The 19,777-nt window shown below is 43.4% G+C and overlaps 2 protein-coding genes across 3 annotated transcripts; one reads left to right on the top strand and one right to left on the bottom strand.

The window, feature by feature from the left end:
- Positions 1–171: 171 nt before the first annotated feature.
- On the bottom strand, positions 172–3,826 carry LOC134195736 (uncharacterized). Its single transcript, XM_062664816.1, has 5 exons — positions 3,622–3,826; positions 3,403–3,565; positions 2,420–3,340; positions 2,260–2,362; positions 172–565 (listed from the first exon to the last, which is right to left on the bottom strand). The coding sequence occupies exons 1-3, from the start codon at positions 3,739–3,741 to the stop codon at positions 3,015–3,017; spliced, it is 609 nt and encodes a 202-aa protein (XP_062520800.1). The 5' UTR covers positions 3,742–3,826; the 3' UTR covers positions 172–565; positions 2,260–2,362; positions 2,420–3,014.
- A 4,992-nt stretch (positions 3,827–8,818) lies between these two features.
- LOC134195664 (uncharacterized) lies at positions 8,819–18,963 on the top strand. 2 transcript variants are annotated; one of them, XM_062664726.1, is made up of 7 exons: positions 8,819–8,878; positions 8,934–8,976; positions 9,949–10,131; positions 10,200–10,353; positions 10,730–10,815; positions 13,920–14,361; positions 18,152–18,963. In XM_062664726.1, the coding sequence occupies exons 3-7, from the start codon at positions 10,084–10,086 to the stop codon at positions 18,649–18,651; spliced, it is 1,230 nt and encodes a 409-aa protein (XP_062520710.1). In that variant the 5' UTR covers positions 8,819–8,878; positions 8,934–8,976; positions 9,949–10,083; the 3' UTR covers positions 18,652–18,963. The 2 variants fall into 2 exon arrangements, with proteins under 2 accessions (XP_062520710.1, XP_062520711.1); XM_062664727.1 differs by lacking the exons at positions 8,819–8,878; positions 8,934–8,976 and having other exon boundaries at positions 9,855–10,131.
- The last annotated feature ends 814 nt before the right edge of the window (positions 18,964–19,777 follow it).

Here is a 19,777-nt window from a genome sequence, read left to right as displayed (position 1 = left end):
ATCTGGTGTAAAACTGTTACACCATTTCATGGTGCTAAAACAACCTTCTTTTAGTGTTACCCAAACACCAGAAAGGTGTTTATCTTATTCTTTTGTAGGCTGCTATTAGCACCATTTTCTAAAGGTGGTCTGGAGTCCGTGGCCAACGGTTCTGGCACGTGCACATTAGAATAGATTTTAATACCATTGCTTGTATTTAAACATTTAAACCAAAAATAGTGAGTCAAAGCACTAACAAAAAGCAAAACGCAATTCATCAAGCAAAGTTCCTCATTGCAATCCAGCTAAAAAAACTAGATATCACTGGAGCTGAAGTACATCCCAGTAACATGACATCCAGGCACCAGTAAAAAGTTGCTAAAGATTGAGGGAAATTTGTATTGAAAACATAAATTACAGCAAGCAATAGCGGTGGACGGCATCTGCTGTTGCTGCACTGAATTTCGAACATGATGATGAGCTCGGATGCCAATAACTTGGCTTGGTTTGGCTGGATTGCCACATACAATCAAGTATGGAGCAACTTGAGAAACCTTGTCTACTGTGGACTCGCATCATCACTTTCCTAGGAGAATACACAAAAGGCATAAGGTATCCATATCCAGTGGACCACACATTAAATATGTCCTATATGGCATAACATATTGTTGCATACTTCACAAACAGAATTAATCTACTTAACAAATCTCCGAAGTGTGTGTGCGTGTGTGTGTGTGTGTATGTGTGTGTGTGTGTGTGTGTGTGTGACATCTTTAGCTCAATTGGTTAGAGAGCGCATTTTAAGAATGAAAACATCCGGGACCTTTGGGTCATGAGTTCAAGTACGGGATGGGCATGACGAGTATAAATGATTACCTGGTCATTGACTGAGGTGGACAAGACCACTGGCTTGGCAGAACATCATGCAGTATGAGTACATGTGGGCTTGAGGTCCAGTCCTGAGACTTCACCAAAGTCAGTGCCTTTGGATGCTCTGGCCAAGTACCTAAGGGTATGTCAGCGCAGCCTAAAACTTGAGTAGCGCTGGAAGCCCACCTAGAAATAGGCTGGGGGTGCTATCTTCAGTACTCTACTGAAGTGTGTATCCATTTGTGTGGTGTGTGTGTGTGTGTGTGTGTGTGTGTGTGTGTGTGTGTGTGTGTGTGTGTGTGTGTGTGTGTGTGTGTGTGTATTATACAAGAGTGCAAAGATGTCACAGCTAGTACCTTTGAGGCAAAGTGTCTATATGTTGCAAAATATAGATGTACGACAACTGTAGAAAATTTCATACCGATAAATACTTGATCACAGCATCTATAGCTGGTATTTGACGTTTGCATGACAATAGTACATGAGTATGACCTTCATCGAAGCAAGGCACTTAGAAACTGCATAATGCATTGCATTAGTATCATATTTTCTGATACTATGATGTGGAAGTATCATAGTATACTTCCACATTCATATTCAAGAGATCATATTCATATTTTCTGACTAGGTCATTCATTCTTTTGCCACCTGCCTTCAACTCTCTTTGTCCTTGATTGAGTTATCTTACATGTTTCAGACCACTTCTCAGAGGGAGTCGACAATGAGAAACGATGCAGGCCAAGGTCACTATAGGCTATATCAGAGAAGTGGATGTTCTCTGACAGCAGAAACGTTCGTGGTTGTGGAGGCCTTGTTGGCGGAATGTTTGGTGACTGACTAGTCAGGGACTGACCATGTTTCTGTCTCTGGTGATATACAAGGCCGGCATGATTTACAGCAGTAAATCCACAACCATCAAAGCTGCAGTGCAAAGCAAACTCTGATGTCGTTTGCCTTGCTTCACACACACACACACACACACACACACACACACACACACACACACACACACACACACACACACACACACACACACAACAATGCTGAGTAAATCTGACAAACTGTGATGAATGCAAACAAGACTAAACATTTTGAAAAAATGAGGAAGATGTAGGGTTGCCGTACGAAAAAGAATAGAAACAAGACCATGTAGGGTGTGCTGTGAAATCTTTCATGAATTCACTCATACAGACTGAGCAATACATCATCCCTACATTGCACTATTTTCCAAGGTATCACATACTGTTTAGAAAATGGTGCAATGTATGGATGATGTATTGATCTGTCTGTATGAGTGAATTCATGAAAGATGTCACAGCACACCCTACATCTCTCATTTTTTCAAAATGTTTTTAATTTTGTAATATACAATGGGAAATTGTCACACTATCACATATGAGACAATCTTACCAATAATCAGATATATCAACTTTGACTTCTTGTCGAACTGATTACTGCATCTTGCTGGAAAGCTGCACCATCATCAGCTCCATTGCAGCAAAGCATCTGCAACCTACACACTTACAAGTGTTACCAACAAGTAAACCTAAATCCATTATATCAGTTATACCTAAATTATCAATGTCTTTAAACTCAGCCCCATATCTCTGTTCAAGTTCAATCATTCATTTTCCACCCACTTTGGTTTCTTGCTGCCCCATTGCCAAAATCTTGTGCAAGAATCATTCCACTTCTCCATCATGCTTGCAGTAAAGATTAGCACAAAATGCGTCCAAACTCTGAACCAAGCTAGACAATGATTCTCATCTGATTATTCTAGCAAATATGTATTGATAAAACCACATTACAGGTTAAAACATCCCATGCATACACAGTGTTACCAAGAACAAGGTAGCAAGTACTAATAATCAGAAATAGAGTGTATAGGGTTATGTGTTCAAAACTTGAGACAACTGGACATTCGTCAGGAATCAATGATGCAAGCCATGGTTCAACCAGTACTCATCATTTTCTTCCAGGGTTAGGCGAGGTTATGGAGGATTAGGGATGGTTAGATTAGGTTGGTACACTGTTTACAGCTAGTCGGAGCACCCACATTAGTCAGGGTAAGTGAACCACTGGCCACTAACAGCAGCATCCATTTAATTAATTAATTAATTAATATGTCATAATTACTGTTACCAAATTGTATTGCTAACCATACACTAATATGACACTGTTTCAGTTAGTTGAAGCACCCAACTTCCCCTGTCCCAAGAACTGTGTGACTGGCAATTCTTGCCAAAATGACTTTCGATTTCATAGTCAATTACCCTGCCAGTTACCGCAGAAATAGCTGCCTGTACCCCATACAGACTTTGATGGCCTCTCTTCTGCCAGGTACCATCGCAAGATACAGACACATCAAAAATGTCGTCAGAGGAGGCAAAACCATGAAATTCGGCGTCATCCTCATCATCGTGAAACCCACGAAAATCATCACCATCATCACCATCATCATCATCATCATCATCATCTGGATGATAGGTTGCTATTGAAGAAAACAAACAGTTTCTTTATACAGCATTCCAATAAAATGAGTTAGTTACCTACCAGGATTAGGTGTTGCACTATCACAGTATGCTTTCAGTTCATGCACTACCCTCTCCATCTCAACCTTGGCTACAGAAACAGCAGCACCATGGACAGCCTTCTGATTCGAAGAAAATCCCTCATTGGCTAGACCACCGTGCATGCCAACAACAGCTGCTAGTTTCTAAATGTAGAAAAAACAAAATAGATGTATACTAAAGCACAAGTGACGACTCTCACCTGTAAAGCCTTCTGGCCACACCCGATCTCACGCACAGCGAGCATCATTCTCCGGTTGACATCGAATGGACTGTTGCCACCACGGCCAATTTGCTTCGAAGAATGGAAAGCCACGCTCATTCACACATTTACACCACAATGACAGGAAGAAGTATGCACAATCTCAGCGGGTGGACATTGTCGCGGCATTACGTTATGCTCACGATCAGCGACACTCACTTGTTTGTGCACTCCAGTAACAACGGAAGCGAAAATCCCATTCGGTTGCTCCCCATCTTCAAGCTGACATTCCCTTTCTTGCACGTGGCACACACAGCAACCTCCTCCAACTGCACTGAAAGCAGCGCTAAATCCACGAGACCATATCCGTCACAGCGGGAGTAGCCGCCTCGTTCCAGATTTGGACGAACAGGTCTTCTTCTACTAACACGGGGACGAGACATCTCCAACACACGACTCGTTTACGAAACCGGAAGCGAACATGACACTTTCCCCAAAAATAAACTTTCTGACGTGCTGATTGGTGCATTAATTAATTACTTTCTGACGTGCCAATTGGTTGTTATGCATCTGGTGACCCGTTGCAACATTTAGTTGCTATGACCACGCCTCAACTACCCGTATAAATGCAACTGCGCATGGTTCGCGCAAGATATAATAATTTGAATTATATCCAACAAACGTCATTAAAATCCTATACATAGAGTTGCATCACGTGTCTAGTACGTAGAGCGCATCCGCGTTCCCGTATTGCGCATAATGGCGGAGAAAAACGAGATCTACGGCAAGCTGTTACGGCGACACTAGCAACGCAAGACCTCGTACTAATCCTTCTGTAACTTTGCGTAGCATCAAGATTGCATAAAATGCTTCGCGGTAAACATTATCGAATAGCTACGCTTATTTTTAGACACATTTCTAGCTCATTCTGGAGGAACTCGAAATTCGGTGTTTTGATCCAACTTAGTCAGGGTAAGTGAATCACTCGCCACTAACAGCAGCATCAAATTAATTAATTAATTAACTAATATGTCATAATTACTGTTACTCGACTATATTGCTACACCATACACTATGACACTATTTCAATTAGGTGAAGTACTCAACTTAGTCAGGGTAAGTGAACCACTCGCCACTAACAGCAGCATCCAAATAAGATAATTAATTAACTAATCATAACAATACATTAGAACACTGTTTTCAATCAGGTGATGCACCCAATCTAGTCTCGACAAGTGATTCACTCATCAGAAACTGGAGTGACATATCTTTTGCTTTTCTAGTAGTACTAGAATTGCTTTAAATATAATTAATTAATCTGTATAAATTCCTTAGATTAATTAATTAAAATAAATTTAATTCTAATTTAAAATTGATTAATTAATCTACTATTTATACATTTAGTCTACTAACTCAATCATATTAGACCACTCCAATATGATTCATTGTTTCCCATTTCCCGCCAGCGTCCTTTTGGGGGACCGCATGCTTTATTTGATGACGTGTCTACTCTGACGTGTCTACTCTTACGAGCACGTGACAGAATCACCTGACTCAAAATGGCGGTCGTGAATGTTCCGTGGTGTGGTTGTCGAGGAATCTCCTTTCAGTACGTGTAGTGCAGGCATCACGCACGAATGCAGTGTGTACATCTCGCAAAGAAGGAAGGTAACACCGTAGACGAAAACGGACGGCTAGCGTAGCCCGCGACGAGGCGCAATCCGTTTTTGCAACAAATCCCTAGTGTGCAAGTTGGGAAGTTGAGCGCTATACACATGACAATTATTACTGTAAATACTGTACCTCTGCATTACAGTCTTTTTCCATAATGTCGCCGGCAATCCACGCTCAGTCACTCACACGTAAGTATACGGGATTTCCTGCAATTGAGTGTGTTATTGCTACACCTCCTGGCGTAAAATTTGCACCGATATCCAGAGCAGGAAATAACGTTCGGCAATCGGCTGTTTGCCAGACAAAATTTGTATTTAACCGGACAAACCTGATTTTTTCTGTCAAATTAGCCGGACGTCTTTCATGCAAGGCGCGACGCTACTTGTCATGTCACGTACTATCGTGTCACGTGGTTTTTGACAACCCTGATTGGTCGATACAGCGGGTACAAATCGTTTGTACGCTGGTATGTGCCGATACCCTACTGCTGTCAAGGGAAACGCGTACGTGTCTACCGTTGTTATGATCAACAGCACAACACAGCTGGCTTCAGTTAGTAACACCCAGATGATTTGATATGCCTCTAATGAGCTGCTAAACGGTAAATGGCACTTAAACTCCGTCTAATTAGTTACAGAACAGTTACTGACAAACAAGTAAGAAGTAGGGCGAATCTCAACTCCAGTAGAAAGCAATAGTCAAGCGGAGGGTTTGCACTTTAGTGCGGTTCATATTTATGGTTAATTAATGAATGAAGGTTAAGTAAGAATGAGGAAAAATAGTTGTAGCCGAACAAACCTTGTCACTAGCCGGACAAATCTGATTTGTCCGTTCAATCTAGCCGGATAACTGGCCAGTACTAGTTCCAGCACTGGATATCGGTGCAAAATTTTACATCCTCAGTAATAGCACTGAAAGGTGTCACTAGAGCACTTTAGTTCTAACAGTGAGTAGGTGTATAACTTTACACCAAGGTGTAAAGCACAAACAAGGGATATAATAGCACTCGAAGGTGTAGATAGAGCACTTCATTTCTAACAATGTGAGGCTCCACCTCTCTCTGTTTGGTGCAGCTGCTACGAGAATTCGGCCATCGGGCGTCCGTCCTGTACATGGTCATTACGGGTTTAGCACATAGAAACAACGCCTACAGTCTAAATTTGCACGTTTATGTTTTCCTAACAACAACCAGGCGTCTATGGAGCGAAGGTGTAGCTGTACCTGACTTGTAACATTTTGCTTGTTCCACAGTGTTTCTGCATAGTGGTTCTGCAGTCTGACAGCTTGAGTGTTCGGTGTGCATGGTTGAGCGGATGCGGTGTTGTTGCAAAAGTCACAACAGATGTGGCGCTTGACGGGAATTTGCGAATGGGAACGTGCATTGTCCATGACAGCGTCTGTTTGTCGGACGAAGCGACTGACCTGTAAGTCAGAGCGAACAGACGCCTAATCTACACGTGCACGTGCATGTTTCCCACATTAACGTTTTGTTTTGGCTTTGGCGGCTCTTGTGTCACCTCATTACAACCGAAATTGCGGTTAGACGGCTAACCACCACGTGATGGGATTTTCAATAATGTCAAATGCATGAGCGTTTGTGCCTCTTGCCTCGCATGTCTTAGCGCCATGTGGTGTGCATTTACACTAGCCGAGGGTTTAGCACTGTGTAGTGCTTGTCTATTCATTTTTAAGTTAATTAACAGAGGCAAATTGATATAAATTCTGCGATTGATATAAATGCGATTATTAACTAAACTAACCATTTGGCGCCAATGTCCATTCTGTCGCTAGAACTTGCCAAGTTTGGACGACAGCAGTGGCGTAGCTATGGGAGCCTGTCCTGTGTCCCCCCAAAATTTGGCTACTTTTAAAATTTTTGATCCTATAGTTTGCAAATTCCAACCAATGTTTTCGATTCTTGAAATTGAAATTGCAATTCAATAGACCACGTCGCAGATTGCAACAACCTACCCGTATGGATGAGTTTGTTGGAATGGAAACAACAGGAGCACGAAGAAATGAAGAAGATTCTAGAGACATCGATAACTAGTATCGCATTTCAAATTACAAAACAAGACTGGATCAGATAGCTAGTGAATTCAACCAACGTTTTTCAGTCGAAAGTCGGTCTTTGATAAGTGGGTGTAGCCCAGGATCATCTTTTCTTAACGTCAAAGTTATCCCTTGGCTAAGACTTTAATTTATTCATTATGGTGTTAATCATGAAATGATGTTATTTCAGGCGGAGTCTGCAGCACGTTATCTAGAGAGCAAACAGGAAGTAACATCTCTCTCTGACGTGATATACCATCTCTTGCCATGCCAGTGAAGGAGGTTTTCGTAGACCTGCTCAAAAGTCTTACAAATTGTGCTAGCACTAAGTGTCTACCGGGTCATATGAACGTTTGTTTTCATGTTTGGAAAGACTGAAGACGTACCCTACGATAAGTTAGGGCTGGCATGGGACAAGATAGATTAAATAGCGTAGCGCTTCAGTCTCTAGGAAGGGATATGTCTAGTAAGAATTAGATAGACTTGGAAGCGGCTGCATGACTACTATGAGAACCAACTTGCTGATGGCCGTCAAGTTAGCAATGTGTATTAGAGAAGTTGCCATCAACCGTGGGAGAGGTTTTTACACATTTTTCTGCTGGTTTCCATGTACAAAAAAATACGATTTCCTTTCTCTCAGCTACGAGAGAACTCTGCCTCCGTAGGAAAACTTTCACCTACCTTGTTCTCAATATGGCTGTTGCCGTCAACGTCACTTCTTCTAGCTAGACTCAAATTCGTGACAAATCGATGGAACGCCGCACAAGCAAGAAATTCGGCGTTTGCGCTTATTTCTGATATTTGAATTCAACTGTAGAAGCAGAATCCCCGTATAATCAAACATAAGTCAGAGAGGACTTCTTTTCTACGATTTGGGTTTTCGCCGGGTTTTTTCATTTCTAGCGTTGGTGTGTTCTCTGGAAAGATATCCGACTGACAACTTATCAGTCTTTTGCGTTTCTACAAATTTCCCAAATTCTAGTTGTCAACGCAGAATCGTCATTTTTATTTTGAATTTCTTCGTTTTCGTTGCCAAGGAGAAGTTGTGGTTGCAGAAAAATGAAGTTTGACCATTCATCATGGCAATAACCGACTGACTAAACTACAGACCAAGTTTCAGGTCAGTAAAAGATTTCCTTGCATTTGGTAGATGTTTACAACTATTGCAATAACATAGCGTCTGTGTCTCCCTAAATACGCACTAGTGATTATAATGTAATTGATCTGTTTGCCGAGTCTCAGAAAAACGTAGGTTGACATGAATTAATAAAAGTTGTAATAAAAATTGTTATAATTTTTAATCAGGCCCATAGATATCATATTACTAGTCATTGATATTAATTGAAAATAAAATTCTCTTTAATTAAGTCACTGTCATCTAGAGTATATGTATAGCGCAATATGTGCAATTGCATTCTCTATCTAAATTTTATGTAGCTACTAAAAATGTGCAAGGTCCCTACATCCGGGACAGTAAATTGCACGTGACCGACTCGACTCGACGACAAATTCCAGTCGCAGAGCCGACCGAGTTAGTTTTCTACGCGGCGATTTTCGTTGAGTTCTGCTAATGTCTTACTTCGTAGGTCTGAAATTACAGAGCTTTAGTAAGCACGTCGACTTCTCAAGGTACGTATACGTATCGCAAGAAGGCGCGCGGTCTCTAGCTCTAGCTAAGCTGCAGACCTAGTGAATTGTAAATTGTGATGCTATGAACAATTTGTACAGATGTGTCGTTGCTGAGCGTATGCCTTCAAAATTGGCAGAGCCAGGGCACGTCGCCTGGGTTAGTCACACCTACTCCCAACCATATTGAGTGACGTTGGTAATTGGACAAAGTTCAGCCGCTCACGTGAGACGTCTGGGAACAGTTTGCCCACGTGCGGCTAAGTTAGATGATAGGTTTCGCGTAGCCAGTCCTTGAACTTTTTCCCGCATTGTACTTCCTGGCAGTAAATTTTGATGGTAATGCAGGTCTGCTTTGTCACTGCATGTGTGAATGGCCTGCAGTTGGTCTATTTTGCAGTCTACAGTTTTTGTGCATTAAAGGTGAAGGGTAGTATGCCAAGTTGACTGATAGAGTGTGGTCAAACGCTCAACTTAATTAATTAATTTATTCTAGAGATTTGGTGATGCTTAGTCTCGCGTATCCAGACCCTTTCTGCCGCGTCATACTTCCGCGTCCGGGCAACACCACGTGTGCTTAGGACACACACACACACCACACACGCACACACACGCACACAAGCAAGCAAGCAAACCACCACGCGCGTTTATTCACGCAAACCGCAATGCCGATCTAGTCTCGCGTGGCCAGACCTTCATGTACGCGGGGCGGATCAGAGAGTGTCGTCCAATGTATAACTGTATGTGTAAATGATGCCATTATTCCATTATCATGTCAACATTAGTGTAAGTTTACACAACATGCTATACCTAAATACCTAAAAGGTGTCAAATGGTTTGTACGTCATTGGATTTTATCTAAGCAAAGTTTGTGTCAGCCACAAATGAGCTACAGACAACGCAGTTATCGACAAACAACCAACAGGAACGATACTGTTTAATTACTACCACTCTAAACTTTCGCTCTCTTTCCAGGCGGCTTGCCTGTAACACGACCTGCGAAGTAGCTACTTCGTATCTGTTACAAATCCAAGAAGGGGCGGAGAGTCGTCTACCGATACAGCACTTACCGTCGCTAGACCTCACAAGTGGCCTCTAGTACACACCGCAATGGCGTTGCTTGCCTTCTTCCTCTTGTCGTTTCTCGTACTCTGTCAGGTAAGCGAATACGGAAAGCGGCTGGCGGCCATTGTTGTTTGACTAGATTGGGAATTGGTTTACCACAGGTGCATGCCGGCTCGTCCGCGAACAATCTTTTGCCGCAGTGGCAGTTTGGGAACGTGTCTGGCTGGAGGCGATTTCCAGCGAGTATCAAGTCGGTAGAATGGACGGACGGAACAAGCGTTTCCGCTGCGACATGTTTAGAGGAGAATCACATCGGTGAGTTAACTTAGTAGGAATTGGTGTGTGTGTGTGTGTGTGTGTGTGTGTGTGTGTGTGTGTGTGTGTGTGTGTGGTGTGTGTGTGGTGTGTGTGTGTGTGTGTGTGTGTGTGTGTGTGTGTGTGGTGTGTGTGTGTGGTGTGTGTGTGTGTGTGTGTGTGTGTGTGGTGTGTGTGTGTGGTGTGTGTGTGGTGTGTGTGTGTGTGTGTGGTGTGTGTGTGTGTGTGTGGTGTGTGTGTGTGTGTGTGTGTGTGGTGTGTGTGTGTGTGTGTGGTGTGTGTGTGTGTGTGTGTGTGTGTGTGTGTGTGTGTGTGTGTGTAAAGAACGAGAATTATCGAGTATTCGACGAGATTATTGCTTATGATGCGTTTGCAGGATGCTACAATTGCTGGTCTGTGTCTGATTTTATCAAAATTGACCCAAAAAAGGGCTACGAGTTCACCATATACATCAAGACGACGGTAAGAGTTGAGGAGATATTTAGAACGTGTGTGGGTGTGTTGCCTCTATGGCACTTCGGATGTCTTTCTCGAATGCTGCTGTTTACTATTTCTGTCGTTTATTCTATTAGAGGATTTAGGTTTACTCATCTGGTCGCTTGTAATGGACTGGCAACTGGGGCTTTAGCTGCGTGCTATGTTGGGTGAGCGCCTGAGACACTGGGCATTGCTAGAGAAACTCTGGATCTTGATTGTAACTGTCAGGCGTGTATCCCATGGCTTATAAAGAGAGGGTCAAAGTTTAATAACTCTTCTGTTGAGGCTAGTTGTCAATCGGGTGTCATTTCTGCTCATGCTCATTATCCAACAAATTGATTGCCGTGAATTTACTCAAGGAAAGGCAGCTTTTACGATTAACTTTGTTCATTTCTATTGCCAGTCCACAGGCAGACACCTAAAATTTGGAAAAAAGAATGCTGTTTTGGGGTTCTCGCTAGAGATTTTTGGGAGCATGGTGGGATGGGCGGGTCTACGACACATGCAGTCTGCTCTCTACGGTTCAAGTCTGACATGCACATTTGAGCTGATCTCAAGTGAGGTATATTTTGCATCGTGTAGCTATTGCACGCAACATACATTCAAGTGACATACATTCAAGTGTCCTGGCAGGAAATCAACTTCGATTGCCATCAAGCCGTGTTGACTGAACTGAATGCCACAACCAATGCATATGACACAGTGCAACTTGGGGTTTGTGGATTCGCTGGACTGGACTACTGGACTGGACTACTGGGCTCCAATACCTTTGCTGTTGCTTCGTTTCTACGATGTCCGCTGCGAGGAATCAATGCATGCACTACCTAGCTAAATCGTACATTGCTTATCGATTTCAAATGACCACCAATAGAAGACAGGCCCACCTCAGGTGTGTTTACACTCAACCTAACGACCCTGGTGTAGCGACCTACTTGCTAGATCCCAAGTATTACATCCAATTAGTTAGTGTGAGCACACAGAAAGTCAAAAGATGGAGAAGTAACATGATCTCAAAACCTAGCAATTGACTAGCCTTTTTCACAGTACCTAGAGGCTAGAGTAACGTACGCGTGTTAAAAGAGAGACTTTGAAAGAGGCTTGCAAATTTTTGACATGCGTAACCGTCCTTTTGTGCTGTCTGGCTTGGCAAGAAGAAACCGAATGCAATCTTGGTTGATTTAGACGATGAATATCGTGCTGTCGCAATCGAAGGATCTCCACTGAAAGTTTGTCTAGACATGGCCGGGCAGAGTAGAGGTAGGCTTCTACGTGCATGGCACGCTGCTGTTTAGTTGACGACGGGGTTACACATACAGGATAGATTTAATTTTTCATTATCTACTACGTACTAATAAGGGACATGACATCTCATGCGTTTTGGCGTGGGAATAGAGGCAAGATTGGTGCTCGCATGCTACTGCTCTTGCGCATTCAGGCAAATTCGTATGCCATGTATTTGATGTATTTGATGTATTACAGTACTGTACATCATGTACACTCGTACATGTATCTAGATTCTTTGCAGCATGGCAAAAAGCGATGTTGCAATGATGCAGAGGTACTATTGGGGTGTGGATTGGAGTCCAGTAGTCCAGTCCAACGAATCCAGACACTGCAACTTGAGAGTAACACTGCGAGTTGGAAGATGCAGTGGTACACTTCAGTATCACATTCTAAATGTAGTTACAAGCCTGAGAGCTCAGTTGTCCTCAGTTTTCTATTAAATAAACAAAGCGATCGAGATCTTAAACTACGAATTTGTACACCTAGCTGTGTGTACCGTGTGTCTAATTTGCACATACTGTCAGCTAATTTTCATACATGCTATCTAGTATATATAGAGAAATGTGACAAAGACTATGTAAGAGTTGGTGTGTGATTAATGGGACGAGAGTTTAGTGTGGCGATCAACAAGAAAATAAGCTGTAGCGTGGTGGGCCAGCGAAAGTGTGTGGCAGGCCACCACGCTATTGTATTCTTGGGGAGAACCCTCATAATATTTAGTTTGTAATCACCCAGGATTCTCGATACAGCGTGGCAGCGTGGCTCAGCAGTAGGAGTGCCACGCTCAGAAATGGTAGATAGAAGTCCAAAGTTTACCAGCTAAGGAATGTATGAGAATTCCATACTACAGTACTGCAACACAATATTATGTTACTTAGTAAAGGTGACATTAGCCACAAATTCAGGCTCTTACAAAAAACGCGGGATAATAGCCTTGCTCCAGATGTGTACACTATCTTGCATTGATTGCAGTTTCGGATGCGCTGCCATTGATAGTAGTTCCGGATGCCCTTCTCGTGACAAACTCTTTCGTAGACTTTTGGCCTATTTGATTGGCACTTTGTCTATTGTCTCTGGTTGCCATGGAAAAGCAATCGCAAATACTGCTCCGTGATTCGCCCGAAATGTGCAATAGCATTGATGGCAGTCGGATTAAATCTGCTTGAAAGAAACACAAATTTTAGCATTCCTTTCAGTTTCTTAATTCTAAAGCATTTTCTCAAGTTTCACAGCTGTACGTAACGTGTAAAAAGAGATATCCATGGAGGAGAAGAAGAAAGAAGAACAAAATTAGCACATGGGCCTCTGAGGCTAGCAACTGTTTTCTATGTTGTTAGATGATTAGTGACGAAAGAAGAATAGGATATAGTACACAACGTACAAACATTTCATTTCGTTGATTTTGAGAAATTTTAGCCTTCATTTCTTATTCTTTATAAGCGGGTAAAAAGATGACCACGCCCCCAACAACGCTTCGTAACCGAGCCAATGTGACAAAGACTGTGTAAGAATGGTGTGATTAGTGGGACAAGAGTTAGTGTGGCTGTCAATAATAGAATCAGTAATAGCGTGGTGGGCTGCCACATTATTGTATTCCTGGGAAGAACCCTGATAATGTTTAGTTTGTAATCACACCCAGTAGAGTCATTTACAGGGTATACAATAACCATTAAGGTACAGTGTGTGTGTCTCTACTTGTCAACATATCGGGTCGTGTCATTACTGCGGTACTGTATGTGTCATCAACACTGTTTTCTCTGTTTATTCATGTGTTTGTCTGCTTGATAAAAACTCAATTCTTTTAGAGCAAGGATATGGACAACTACTTTGGCTTCTTCGCTTATGATGACAACAAAAGAAAAATTTCTGGCAACTGGCGCAACCCTTACTTCAAAAAGGGCGACTGCGATCCGAACAGGTGGAAGAGGTGGAAGGGGTACATTCTCCCACACAACATGCTTCACGGTGATAATCTCGAAGAACGTTCTCAGTCATTCCACACCAATGGAAAAGACTGGATTTGGCCAAAGTTGGCGAGCTACGTTAGCATACGATTCGGATCATGTTATGGCAAGGAAGACGACCATCGTGGTACAGCATGGTTTGTTTACCCAAGCGTGACAGAAATTACACCGAGACTTCTGCAGACATACTTCACCTCCGACTCCAGAGTCAGGACCTTCGACATATCGGAACCACGAGAGTGGGCGGGTGCACCGAACTACAGTGGAATAGCATTCGTAAATGGTAAGCCAACAAGATCATTGCAATCACGAGTAAATCATAAGATACTTGTGTGCATGAAAACAACAAATGCACACATTAGTGTCAGTTGTTGAGCTTTGTAGACTGTGTAGAGTATATACCATGATGTAGAAGTTGTATGCTGTATGTAGTTCACTGCATTTACACCGGCATGTTCCAGCATGTTTGAACATGCTAGCCCACTGGAGCTTAGTCGAACATGCCAGTGTAAACGTGACGAGCAAATTTGGGAACAATGTTAATTAAGCTGATCCTGTCCATTCAATATGAATGAGCTGGTTTAGTCACAAGTGGGCTAGCCAGATGCAAATATCGAGGCATGACCATCTGCTTGTAATATTTCATGTGCATAAGCTTATCTTGTTTTGTGTCGACACACTTTGTATTTTTTTCAAGAAAGAGAGGATAATCACTCTAATTTCCATTTTAAGATATCTGGTGATGAGTTGCTACATCTATAGCCTCGCAAGTCAAGTCTTCCTCCCATGCTCACTGTGCGACCTCACGTGCTGTTCACCTGCTAGCACACGAGAGGAGGCGCTTAAGCTGGAACTGCTTGCACAGAGAGAAGGCTTGGTTGCAAACCCGTTACCTTACCTGATGGCATGCCTCGCTTGTTCACATCACCAAACTTGCCCTAAATTGATTAACATTGAACTAGTGTGTCTGTTGAATGTCTGTTGAGTGTTGACACCAGTCAGCAAGGTTTGCAAGCAATAAGACACCAGCATTTACTGTCTACATAGGTAATGGTGTAACCTTGCAAGCCAGGCTTTTTCCCACAGTCCCTGTGTGACTGGGATTTGTGCACCCGGTGATTTGTGTACTTTCGCGCTTTGCTCGCGATTCCAGACCGGCGACTCGATGCTCCGGACCTCATGTTGGGTACACATATCACCGGCCATGGTGCAAAGCTGCTGGTGATTTCAGACCCCGGTGATTTGTGTACCCCTGTGCTTTGCTCTCTGTCCCAGACCGTGACTAAAACGTTTCAAGCAATTGATACATAATACTGTACTCGTCCTAAGCGTCGATTGTTTTGTGAGGTGAAGTCTAGGTTAGTACTAGGTAATCAGTCTGTTGCTGCATGACCAATCTAACGTTATTGATGTACGAAGGAGATTCTCTTGAACATTAGCTAATTGGAGAGGATTGCAGACTTATCTGCGGGCATAGGTAGGTCTACGAGCCTGCAGTTCTCAACTAGCAACTGGAGACATTGCTGTACGTGCATTGATGTGCACGAATCAATTCGATGTGCTATGATACACAACTGCTCGTGATTGTAGACACTTTCAACTGCACAACTGCAACAACCTTCATCTACTGAATTCAGATTTAGAGCTGTGTTTGTAAATATTTAGCGTACACTTGATCAGCATGCTACAGTCATCATCCGGTTGAGTCACAGTCACCATCTGGTTGTTCTAGGAGTCGGTCATCATCCGGTTGAGTCAGTCATCATACTTCCGGCTTCTTCGATTCCTAGTCATTTTTCGGTCACGGGTGAATGACTACTGTTACGTGATATATTTGTTGTTTCGTACGGACTAGATGATCGCGAAAAGAGAGTTTGCAGAACGATTGCGAGTAGCTTGAAAACAATCTGGGCACAAGGGTATGGAAATCACTAGTAGCTTTGCATCATGGCCGGTGATATGTGTACCTGACATGAGGTCTGGAGCATCGAGTCGACAGTCTGGAATTGCAAAGGTACACAAAGCACAGTGTGCACAAATCCCCGTAACACCTGAACTAAACGCACGTGAAGCACGGGAGAATTTCGGAAAAAGCTCCTCGCATTATTCACGTGCTTGTAGTTCAGCCACTGTGCGGAAGAGTCTGGCTTGCGCGGATAGTAACCATGCAAGAAGTAGGCAGACCCAAACAGACTGTTTCTATTCTTTGCTACTGAGTTACATACAGTCTCACTCGAGGCAATCTCAAATAGGGTTTTTCAAATTTGGATTTCAAACCCAGGTAACACCATTGTCCCATTGTCTTGCATTCTGGAGCAGTGGGAAAACTACTCGGTAATGTGAAGAGAGTGGATGCTCCCTTCTCCACCTGGGCACCACCAAACTGACATTAATTGAATTTATCCAAGAATGTCCGACGTTCAGATGCAGCCTCACCAATCGGCAGCAACTTAGAAGTGCAGGGTCACGGTTTCTTTGAAAAGGGTGCACTTTTTCAACACTCAGTAATCGCGAGGACTTAATGCTCTAAGGTGCACTGAAGTCTCTCTATATCCTGAATTGGAACAATCAAGACGTTGCAGTATGATGAGGTTGCGTTAGACCGTGACTCTGGTAGCTAAATTCTAGGCTTTTTAGATGCAGTTCTTGGAAAACCTCAAACTGAGATTGCTACACTGCAGTTTCAGTAAAATTCAACAAGCACCCTCGCACTTTGAGCCAGATTGGAGTTCTTTACGCTCTGCACGTGACCAGAAAACATACATCACGTTCCCGTATGTCGCATCTGCCGTAGTGACGTCTTTCTCTCAGAGTAACCAAGTGTACTCAGTTCACAGTGAGCACCAAAAATTTGCATTGTTTAAAGCTTACACTGCTGCTGTGGCCGTCAATCAACACCTAAATAGCCAGTTAAAAAGTAGTTTCATCTATTGACCTTTGCGCATGTGCAACATATGAATGGTATCTAATGTAGTTAAACGAAGTTGACTCCATCCCGTGAGCCGGCGCGCGCGTTGGGCCTGGGTTGGTACCAAAATTAGGTTGCATGCACATAAGTTAATTATCGTTGGTGCGCCAACTTAGTCTTAGCTTTCGTGCCGTTGCGACACAAGCTCAAATTTTTTGTGCTCCTCCCTTCCCCATATCCCCTACTGTCTCTTTTAGCTCCCCATTTCAGGGGTTGACGTGACAAGGTGCAGGGGTTGGAGTCCGGGTCCAAGACCCTCCTGCCTACCAGCACAGAACCAAAGGGCAATTTACGTACGATAGCTACGACACAAAAGCTACCTCACTTGAGATCGGCTCAAGTGCGGATGTCTGATCGTGATCTGCGCCTTTAAGCAAGCCATGTTACAAGGCAAAGTTTGCAGCTTTGTAGTCTTGCTCCGTGTGTTGTTAAGTGAAATCATCTCTAAAGGAGGATGCTACTAGACTAACAGGTGCAGGAAATTAGCAGTGAGGGTAACTGCAGCATAGAAATCACGGCAGGCGCGTAAGTTGACCAGCGTATAAATTGCTAGCCATAGTGAGCACCCTGTGGGGTGAGAAAAAGGACGTGGTGTCCAGGGTAGCTAAAAGGTTCTAGTAACTCTAATTGCATCAGGTCACCGACCAATGGAAACAACGTATTTAGGTAAAGTTTTATGATGTGAACCAAACCTTCCATCCCATGCGTGCAGTTCCGGCTTGTTTAACGATTCACACCCGATTTGAAACAGCCAACCAGGTGAGTCGGTTGCTATCAGCCATGTTAGTGTAGAGGGGTGGGGCGTTTGCCTCTCCACTTGTGTTAGAGTAATCTGCCTTTCTACACAAGTGTATTAATATTTATCTGATTGCTGTCATGCTGTCTGCATTTTACGTTTTTAAACAATTAATAATAAATAAATAATTAATTAAATAATTAATTATTAATAATTAGGTACATTCAGTACCAGTTGTATGTCTCACTGAGCTACAACACATTTCATCCACGTCACACTAAGCACTTTTCACACAGCATTGATATTTGTAACTCAAATAACAATGTGCATTGTCTTGTCATTGCTTTATATTATTCCCTCTGTTGATAGGCTATCACACACCTATAGCTCGTAGCGACGAGCTAGACAAGTCGTGTTACTACCCGTGGGGCGTTACACGGCACTTCCAGATTGATCACAAGAAGATGTATGAATTCAGCGTGTGGATCTTGAGCACGGGAAGAGATTTACACAACTTTCTCGGATTTCTTGTCTACGACTGCGACTACAAACTCATCAATGCCACAACAGCGACAACAGATATAGCAGTGATGAAAGTGACAGAGAAGCCGTACTTCAAACAATCGGCGAATGACACCGCGGAATGGAAACGTTGGAATGGATTCGTGCTCCCACATAAATACGATCACAAACACCCTTCACCCACCGAGATCCCTATGCACTTCAGGAATGGAAAGGAAACCTTTAAGTGGCCGCCGTATGCCAAGTTTGTTCAGATGAGGTTTGGCACTTGCTACGGAGATGGAGACGGAAAAGGAAAGACCTACTTTGCCATTCCTCAGGTGGTGGTGTCCGATCTGATGCCCTAGAGATGAGAATGGTTAGAATTCCATCGTGTGCATGCATGTCTTTTGAGGGCAATAGTAGGGGTAACCCTAGGGGGTTAGGGGTAATAGTAGGGGTGTGTTAGTAATTGCAGGGGTGTGTTAGTAATTGCAGGGGTGTGTTAGTAATTGCAGTGACCGTTGAACTGCAGTGTTGTTGTTGTGATAGCAGGTGTAGTAGCACGTGTAGTAGCACGTGTAGTAGCATGCATGTATTGGTTCTAGGGTATGGATGTATGGGCTTGTTGTCTGTAGTGAGTATCTTATGTCTAAACATGTCAGTGTTGCAGAGTGTCAGCCAGTGGTTTTGACGCGTCATGCATGTAGTGTGCACAAACCCACGCGTGTGTGTGTACCTAGAAGTTGCATTATAGCATATATAGCATGCAAGGTTAGTAAAAATCTGTCTTTGGACGTCCACAACAAAGACGCGTAACGGAAGAGCCGCTAGAGGTTGTAGTATCGCGTAGCCAGACTCTACCGCCGCGTGGAACAGCACACAACGAAAGAACAGAAAACCCGACAAAAACACAGAGTCAGTCAAACTCGCCCTTGAAGTCCCGGATGTTTTTACGGTATCAGCACGAGTCCCGGATGTTTCTACCGAGAGGCGAGAGTGGCAACGCGCGGAATCTCTCGAGCCTCTAGCCTGCGCGCGTTAGGAGCGGCTGAGTACAGCCAGAGCCATACAGCCATACTGTCGTTGCTTTGTCTAGAACAACTTCCAAAACAAGGCGCGTTCGTGCGCACTATTGCATTCGTAGCAAAACGTTCTTATTTTCTAGACACCAGTACCGTGAGACTAGCTGGCTGTTGGTCTTTTTTGTTAGCACGCGACACGTGGCGTCATCACGCGATTTTACTCAATGTTCTATTGTCTCACTTTAACCACGAGACTAACACCGCCTAACAGTTACGTAAAGCTGGATTTACAATATGGGAACGCTTGAGCGTCGCGTCGCGTGCGTCCAGTCACGTTGTCTTGCGTGGGAGTGGCACGTATCGCGTCACACGCGTCGTACCATTCACAATACGATTTCAGCGCGCCGTAGACGTCGCTGCCTGAATTATTGAACTGACCACTCGCGCTTCGATTTTCTACTAGCACAAC

The sequence above is a fragment of the Corticium candelabrum genome, chromosome 20, assembly GCF_963422355.1.
Source record: "Corticium candelabrum chromosome 20, ooCorCand1.1, whole genome shotgun sequence".
Classification (NCBI taxonomy): Eukaryota; Metazoa; Porifera; class Homoscleromorpha; order Homosclerophorida; family Plakinidae; genus Corticium; species Corticium candelabrum.
The sequence above is the reverse complement of the archived record's forward strand: the minus strand, read 5'-3'. Positions and strand labels throughout refer to the sequence as shown.